This window comes from Orycteropus afer, unplaced genomic scaffold (assembly GCF_000298275.1).
Source record: "Orycteropus afer afer isolate SDZICR_OR568_19922 unplaced genomic scaffold, OryAfe1.0 scaffold00050, whole genome shotgun sequence".
Taxonomy (NCBI): domain Eukaryota; kingdom Metazoa; phylum Chordata; class Mammalia; order Tubulidentata; family Orycteropodidae; genus Orycteropus; species Orycteropus afer.
Genome location: NW_006921637.1, coordinates 3,245,903 through 3,254,912, shown reverse-complemented (window position 1 = coordinate 3,254,912; position 9,010 = coordinate 3,245,903). Strand labels below are relative to the sequence as shown.

The following is a 9,010-nucleotide window of genomic DNA, read 5'->3' as shown; positions in this document are numbered from 1 at the left end:
GGGGTCCAAGATTATCTTCTGTGTCTGTGTTAATTGGTTTCCCTTTTCTTTGTTGAAGAGGGTCTGTGCAGTCCTTCTGCCTAGTCCACCATCTTGCCGGAACTCGACATCTTTCTTTTCTATAGTTAAGGAACTAAATCCTAATTGGAGCTATGAGAAGAAGGGAAAAGGCTCTGGAACGGCTATTCTCATTTGCAGAAGAGGAAGGTGAGGAGCATCCTGCATCAATCAGCAGCACAGCTGCTGGTTTTTCAGGCACTGGAACAGTATCTAGGTCCCTGGGTGGCACAAATGGTTTGCTCTTGACTACTAACCAAAAGGTTGGTGGTTTAAACCCACCTAGAACCCACCACAGAGGAAAGGCCTGGTGATCAGATTTCATAAAGATTACTGCTAAGAAAACCTTATAGAACAGGTCTACTCTGATCCCATGTGTATGGGGTTGCCATGATTTGAAATTGATTCAACAGCAATGGGTTTGGTCTGGTTTGTGAAGCAGCTGAATTTCTAAATCTTCAGCCTTTCCTGCAGCCCAGGGCAAGCCAGGAGACCTCAGCTTTCTGGAAAAAACTACTTTAGAAATGAAGTTGGTGAGAAGAATGAAAAAATGTATATTACCAACACAGTAAACTAGCACAGGCCCAAAGTCTGAATAAAATCAGACAACCTTAAAATTGAGAGCAGGATTGAAGTGACTGAAACCTTCTTTTTCATCAGCACCCTGCAGTCTCCTGGGAAAGCAACCCCTATCCTATGCCAGGGGACAAGAATAGAAATAAAAATTGAGAACACAACCTGCATGGGCAGATGGTCCTAGTTACCAGCACTTGCCCCATTAGTAGGCTATAGGGACATGCTAGGGAACATTTTCTCTACAAGGTATATATTTTAAAATATATCTTTCTTCAAAGCTGGCCCAGGAAGTGGATGGAGAGTAAACAGTCTTCATTCTCTGTGCGGATCAGGTACTAACTCACTCTGTGATTCACTGCAGAGCTCTTAACCCTCTGAGCCTACACTCATCATGTGACAGTGATGGAGACCCTCAGTCTGTCTCATGGCAAGTTAATGTTTTAGAAAATCCCTGGATGAAAGTCACACTCCACCATTGTCCTCCCTGGCATGCTTGCTAGATTCACATGTGGTCAGGGATGAAAAAGAAAGGTAGCAAAGGGTAATACTTCACTACTAAGGGCTCTGACTCCTTCTCACTCCATGAATGTGTCACTGAAGATGTTTCTATCTCTATTTCCTTATTCTTAAAAGGAGGACAACTGTTCCTACTCACCTCCTAAAGATGTTTAGGAGTGATAGGCAGCATAAATTACATAAAAGCACTTGGCACACATAAAGCTCAGGATGCAATGCTGAGTAATCACCTCTCTCACATCACTTACCGGGTACATGACCAATGTGTTCTCCTTTTGATGCCCTTGCTGACAGACTGTCCTGTGGGTGTGAAGCTTGTCTGGACAGAGCAGTCGGGCTTCTTCAGAGATGTCTGCCTTTGCAGGAACCACTCAAATCTTTGCATGTCCAAGCACATGTTCCTGGGTAGAAAAGAACAGGTGATGAGCTATAAGCCTGTGAGCTTGCCAGGATCCACCCTCGGGCACACAGGACTTGGCACCTCTTTCCCCAGGGTGAAAAGGAAGTAGTCAACATGGTGGGGTCAAGTCCAAGTCTGCCTCCATGAAGCCCTGGGGACTTCCTTCTTGAAAAACAACTGGGGCAATGTGACAGCTGTTTAAGGATGCCAAAGAAAAGGATCTCTGGGGAAGCTTCCCCAAGGAATACTTTGGTTTCACTGGCCTGTTCTGAGTGACACAAAAGACAGACAGCTGGAGTAAGAGAAGCCAGGCCAGGAGAGTTACTTAATTAGCCAGTGATCAGAGGCACCATGCAAATGTAAAGTCAAATGGTACTAAACAATAGACTGCCCTTAAGATATGGCCCCTAGACTGTGAAAAGTTTACCATATTTTAATCCTCACAGCTCCTGAAGTTGGTTCATTTGAATTCTTTAGAAACAAAACACAAATCAAGCTTAATGGGTACCAGATAAAATTTGCATCTACTTTCAAATCTGGTTCAATATGGGAGTTGTTCCTCATGGCAAAATGGGTGGTAGAATATAAATAAGAGAAAACAACCAACCAACCAGAAAAAACAAAACAAAAATTCAGTTCCATTGAGTCAACGCCAACTCATTGTAATATCATGTGTGGCACAGTAGAACTGCTCCATAGGATTTTCAAGGCTGTGTCCTTTTGGAAGTAGGTCATAAGACCTGTCTTCCAAGGTGTCGCTGGGTGGGTTCAAACCACTAACTTTTGATTAATAGTTAAGTGATTAACCTTTTATGCCACCCAGGGATTCCTAAAGAAGAGAAAGATGGGAACAAAAACCCAGTCTGGAGAAGTGCCACATGCTGTTGTTGCTAGGTGCCATTAAATCAGTACTGACTCATAGTGCCTCTATGTACAACAGAATGATACACCACCCAGTTATGCACTATCCTTATAATCCTTGCTGTTTGAACCCATTACTGCAGCCATTGTGTCAATCAATCTCCATTAATATGGAGAAGTACAGATCATACAGATACTTCCCATCTGCATGTAACCACTGTCTTTGAGAGTAGATTGGGTAAATTCCTTTTACATAAGGCCACTCTACTGGATTTAGGTTTCTGGATCTTATTCCTGGCTCAATCACTTACTAGCAGTGTCAACTAGGTCAAGTTATTTAACTAGTTATCTGTCAGGTGACTATGAAGGTTAAGTGACTTAATTCCCAGTACACAAGAAATATTAGTGCAAGTAGCACAGTCAGAAACTGTACACTACATAACTTCTTACCTCTCTCTGAAAAAGTTAACCCTAATAGACAGGGACCCCTCTCTTAGCCCCAGGGCAGAGGTACAGAGCTAGGAAGTCAGCCTGCCACACCTCCCCCTGAGAACCTGTGACATGGCAAAGAAGAGGCTCTGGGGCCCTTCCCCTTCCATCCAAAGAACTTGCCACCAGCCTGTGATGGCCTTTTTAATGGCTCACCACTTTGCAGACTTGCTTCTGTTTTCTCCTGGGCCTAAATCACTCTCTGGCTTCAGAGGGGGCACTCCTTCAGATGGGTAACTCCTAGGGATGGGAAGATCCCGAAGGAATACAAATAGGGAACAACTTGTGCCCCAGAGAGAGGGCAGCTCATTACAATATTTCTAAATGAATCTCCAGACCACAGCAACCTAGTGAGTCCCAGGCCAGCAGCAAGCTGACAGCTGTGGGGCTGTCTCAACATGCTGCTTTGAAAGGCAAAGGTTTCAGGGTAAACTTTGTTTTCCCTTTTCTTCAGGGATTCACAGATGTAGGTCTTTGCAGTCTTTCCTTTCCAAGACTCTTTGGTGCTGAAATCTGAGGTCACACACCCTGAAATACATCTGAGTCAGAACAAACCATGATGCAGCCATTTTGTTGGAGAGTCCAATCGGCTTCTGAGTTGATGGGGTTTCTCAGTGGCACTATTTTTGAGTAGATTTTTTTTTTTTTAACTCTTGCTCTTTATCACAGGCCCACTGGGCAAATGGCAGTAGAATTGCAAACTTGAATGAGCTTGTTCAGCAGGCCAGCTTTCATCCTGGGCTCTGCTGCCTGTCTGTTAAAAGGGAACTTGAAGAGGAGGAGAGTAATTTCACACTAATTCCTTGCTGTAATTTGCTTTTCATTTTAAAATGTCTTGTTTCCATCACCCCAGCTGTGTTCTGTAAGGGAGAAGATGGGGCAAGTGTGTGTTTGTAACAGACACACACAAAGCCCCCCTTTGTACAGAAGCAACAACACTAGGAACACTGATCAACACTTCAAGGAGATCTCTACTAGGTACAAACAAGTGCATTCACAGGAATTAATAATAAATTATCAACTTTGGCAGAAATAAAGAGCTGCTTTTCACGTAAAACCTTATATTTGACATCTCTGCCATTCAAACATTCATTATCCCCCAGGCTGTGTTAAGCAGAGTTAGAGTGGTTTTAGGAAAGCCCAAAGAATTAGGTCTGAACTCTGGATGGCCCTGAACACAGACGGATCCAATCAGGTCCTGCTCAGGAAGTGACATGCAGCTCAGGTAAGATAAGCTAAAAAGGAACAGGGAAAAGGGAAAAAATAGCTTCCACACTGATGGTGGAGGCTAAGCTGGGAGAATCCTCTACAGAAAAGGGCAGAGGCTCGGGAAAGGTCAGTGGATGTGGTTGCAGTATAGCGGCAGAAAGTGATTATTTGTCCTGATTTATAAAACTATCTGCGGATGCACCTTCATCTCTCCCTTTCACTACCTTTCACCACACTTATGGACAATGTAATACTGCTTGACATTTAATTATTCTCCTAAGGATGTCCTTTAATGTGTCATATGTTTAATTTTGTCTCTTCACCTACATTATATATTCCTGGAGGTCAAGAATCAATATCTAGCCTTCTTCCTAGGCCTTGAGGTTCCTTCCTAGTGTCAGAAAAACAAGGTTCAGTAACCACAGGGTGCATTGCAGAGCCTTGCACACATTGCTCATTGAGTTTCAGAAATATCCATGAGACTGCAAAAGGACCTGGTAGGGTGTTTCTAGGCAAACAGATTCATGGTTGGGACACCCAGGGTTTCTGACAATCCATCTCATCTGCCTTTTGAGGTTTTCTCAATATGGCCATGATGCTCTCAGTGCCAGGTGAGCCAAACAGAAGGTTCTTGTGACTTTAGGCCTTTGCATATGTTGTTCCCTCTGACTGGGTACACTGCCCTAATTTTTTCCATTTGTGGATTCATACTTGTCTTTCCAGCCTCTGGTTAACTTTAACCCTCTCTGTAGAGTTTCCAGTGGCTGTTGGTCAGGGCTAGTAGCTACATCTCACCTTATGAGTCCAGAGTTCTTTTTTGTTGTTGTTTATTTGTTTATTATTAGTTTCCATTGAGTTGTCTCCAACTCATGGTGACCTTATATATAAACAGAACGAAACACTGCCCAGTCTTGTACCATCTTTATGATCATTGGTATGTGTGAGTCCATGGTTGCAGCTATTATGTCAGTCCATTTCATTGAGGGTTCCCCTCATTTTTGCTGACCCTTCATTTTACTAAATATGATGTCCTTTCCCTGTGATTGGCCACAGTACTTTACAAGGCCTGACTGGGAAGCCTGGGCAGCTATACTTGTCATCATGTGTGGTACTGACTGGTGGGAAGGTCTGTTTATTGCGTCAGACTTTTCATCTTTCAATTGGCCCCAAGCACAGTGCCTGGAACTCAGTAAAAGTTTATTAAGTGAATGCATCCCCCACATTTGGCAGACAATGGGCAAGGCAGTACAAGGGTTCAGTATGTTATAGAGGAATAGAGTAAAAGAAGAGCACACTGTGACCAGATGAAAGCTTCAGAGGAAAGCAGGCCCAAAGTGTTTCTGTAAACTGGGCACCCAGGGCCAATATGAGAAAAGGCTTCAGTTGTGGTGTTTGCTTTTTGGTCTCCCAGCTCCATTTTGAGAACTTGTTCCACTTTGGGGGTCTCTCTGTTTTCCATTTCAGTTACACTGCTTGACAGGGTAAATTATTTAGTCTCAAGAGAGAGACTACATGGGGTGAGTATATATCTGTGTGTTGGGTAGGGAATCCAGAATGAGCTTGGTCTGAGTGGAAAGAGCCTGGAGTGTGTGAGAGGCAGGAGACTGGGTGACAAAGACCATGGGTTCCAGCCTAGCTTAAGATTCCAGCACCATTCTGTGACTCAGTACGAGCAAGTGTCTCATTGCCCTTGCCTTTTAAACAAAGATAATAGTAATGGATCCCTCATTGAGTTGTTGGGAAAATGAAAGAGACTAGTACAGTGCCTTTAGAATGGTTCCTGGCACATAGTAATTGCTAACTGAATGCGGACATTTGGAATAAAAAAAAAAAAAAAATGGAGTTGAGTCTGACTGTCTGCACTGCAAATTGTCTGGTCTGAGTCAAGCCACCTCACCTCTCTGTGTTCTCTGATCTGTGAGGTCAAGGCAGTAATGCTGACCTTACTGCTGTTGTGAGACTCAGTGAGATAATGGGAGCCAATGTACTTTGTTACTCTGGGCAGGCCTGAGTTTCCTCTCCTCACCTAATCCCTTCAGCTGATTGTTCTTCTCACTGGCTTCCTGGCTTTTAATCCCCTTTCTTCTGCTCTTCCTGCCTGCTACTTTGGGTGTCCCTGAATTGTCTCTCCTCACCTGTAACCCTGGGGCTGACTGCTCTTCTGTCTGGGTTCCTGGCTTTTATCCCCTTTCTCTTGCTCTTCCGGCCTGCTACTCCAGGCGGGCCTGAGTTGTCTCTCCTCACCTGTAACCCTGGGGCTGACTGCTCTTCTGTCTGGGTTCCTGGCTTTTATCCCCTTTCTCTTGCTCTTCCGGCCTGCTACTCCAGGCGGGCCTGAGTTGTCTCTCCTCACCTGTAACCCTGGGGCTGACTGCTCTTCTGTCTGGGTTCCTGGCTTTTATCCCCTTTCTCTTGCTCTTCCGGCCTGCTACTCCAGGCGGGCCTGAGTTGTCTCTCCTCACCTGTAACCCTGGGGCTGACTGCTCTTCTGTCTGGGTTCCTGGCTTTTATCCCCTTTCTCTTGCTCTTCCGGCCTGCTACTCCAGGCGGGCCTGAGTTGTCTCTCCTCACCTGTAACCCTGGGGCTGACTGCTCTTCTGTCTGGGTTCCTGGCTTTTATCCCCTTTCTCTTGCTCTTCCGGCCTGCTACTCCAGGCGGGCCTGAGTTGTCTCTCCTCACCTGTAACCCTGGGGCTGACTGCTCTTCTGTCTGGGTTCCTGGCTTTTATCCCCTTTCTCTTGCTCTTCCGGCCTGCTACTCCAGGCGGGCCTGAGTTGTCTCTCCTCACCTGTAACCCTGGGGCTGACTGCTCTTCTGTCTGGGTTCCTGGCTTTTATCCCCTTTCTCTTGCTCTTCCGGCCTGCTACTCCAGGCGGGCCTGAGTTGTCTCTCCTCACCTGTAACCCTGGGGCTGACTGCTCTTCTGTCTGGGTTCCTGGCTTTTATCCCCTTTCTCTTGCTCTTCCGGCCTGCTACTCCAGGCGGGCCTGAGTTGTCTCTCCTCACCTGTAACCCTGGGGCTGACTGCTCTTCTGTCTGGGTTCCTGGCTTTTATCCCCTTTCTCTTGCTCTTCCGGCCTGCTACTCCAGGCGGGCCTGAGTTGTCTCTCCTCACCTGTAACCCTGGGGCTGACTGCTCTTCTGTCTGGGTTCCTGGCTTTTATCCCCTTTCTCTTGCTCTTCCGGCCTGCTACTCCAGGCGGGCCTGAGTTGTCTCTCCTCACCTGTAACCCTGGGGCTGACTGCTCTTCTGTCTGGGTTCCTGGCTTTTATCCCCTTTCTCTTGCTCTTCCGGCCTGCTACTCCAGGCGGGCCTGAGTTGTCTCTCCTCACCTGTAACCCTGGGGCTGACTGCTCTTCTGTCTGGGTTCCTGGCTTTTATCCCCTTTCTCTTGCTCTTCCGGCCTGCTACTCCAGGCGGGCCTGAGTTGTCTCTCCTCACCTGTAACCCTGGGGCTGACTGCTCTTCTGTCTGGGTTCCTGGCTTTTATCCCCTTTCTCTTGCTCTTCCGGCCTGCTACTCCAGGCGGGCCTGAGTTGTCTCTCCTCACCTGTAACCCTGGGGCTGACTGCTCTTCTGTCTGGGTTCCTGGCTTTTATCCCCTTTCTCTTGCTCTTCCGGCCTGCTACTCCAGGCGGGCCTGAGTTGTCTCTCCTCACCTGTAACCCTGGGGCTGACTGCTCTTCTGTCTGGGTTCCTGGCTTTTATCCCCTTTCTCTTGCTCTTCCGGCCTGCTACTCCAGGCGGGCCTGAGTTGTCTCTCCTCACCTGTAACCCTGGGGCTGACTGCTCTTCTGTCTGGGTTCCTGGCTTTTATCCCCTTTCTCTTGCTCTTCCGGCCTGCTACTCCAGGCGGGCCTGAGTTGTCTCTCCTCACCTGTAACCCTGGGGCTGACTGCTCTTCTGTCTGGGTTCCTGGCTTTTATCCCCTTTCTCTTGCTCTTCCGGCCTGCTACTCCAGGCGGGCCTGAGTTGTCTCTCCTCACCTGTAACCCTGGGGCTGACTGCTCTTCTGTCTGGGTTCCTGGCTTTTATCCCCTTTCTCTTGCTCTTCCGGCCTGCTACTCCAGGCGGGCCTGAGTTGTCTCTCCTCACCTGTAACCCTGGGGCTGACTGCTCTTCTGTCTGGGTTCCTGGCTTTTATCCCCTTTCTCTTGCTCTTCCGGCCTGCTACTCCAGGCGGGCCTGAGTTGTCTCTCCTCACCTGTAACCCTGGGGCTGACTGCTCTTCTGTCTGGGTTCCTGGCTTTTATCCCCTTTCTCTTGCTCTTCCGGCCTGCTACTCCAGGCGGGCCTGAGTTGTCTCTCCTCACCTGTAACCCTGGGGCTGACTGCTCTTCTGTCTGGGTTCCTGGCTTTTATCCCCTTTCTCTTGCTCTTCCGGCCTGCTACTCCAGGCGGGCCTGAGTTGTCTCTCCTCACCTGTAACCCTGGGGCTGACTGCTCTTCTGTCTGGGTTCCTGGCTTTTATCCCCTTTCTCTTGCTCTTCCGGCCTGCTACTCCAGGCGGGCCTGAGTTGTCTCTCCTCACCTGTAACCCTGGTGTAGCAGGCAGGAAGAGCAGGAGAAAGGGGATTAAAAGCCAGGAACCCAGACAGAGGTACAGTCAGCCACAGGGACCCAGGTGGGGGTGATACGAGAAGTCTCCAACAGCAAGACAAACTTGTCTGTTGGTTTGTTCTACTGCGGTGACATGTAGACGTGAGTTTTGAGGCTGAGCCTCTGGTGTTTAAAACCCAGCGAGATGCACCTGGTACACAGGTAACAGCCCAGCTTATAGACTGAGACAGTCTAGGAATAAGGAAGAGGCCATCCACTTCTCAAAGAATTGGCCAGGGAAAACCTTATGAATAGCAAAGAAACACTGTTTGGTACATTACTGCGCACCTTTAGGAATAGT

General features: G+C 47.7%; 1 protein-coding gene across 1 annotated transcript in view; it reads right to left on the bottom strand.

Annotated features, from left to right (window-relative positions):
- LOC103195019 (serine/threonine-protein kinase MAK-like) overlaps positions 1 to 9,010 on the bottom strand; it is a 110,396-nt gene that overhangs the window by 23,935 nt on the left and 77,451 nt on the right. The window contains 1 exon segment of the mRNA XM_007938478.2: positions 1,398 to 1,550. Coding sequence (XP_007936669.2) covers positions 1,398 to 1,550 — 153 coding nt within the window.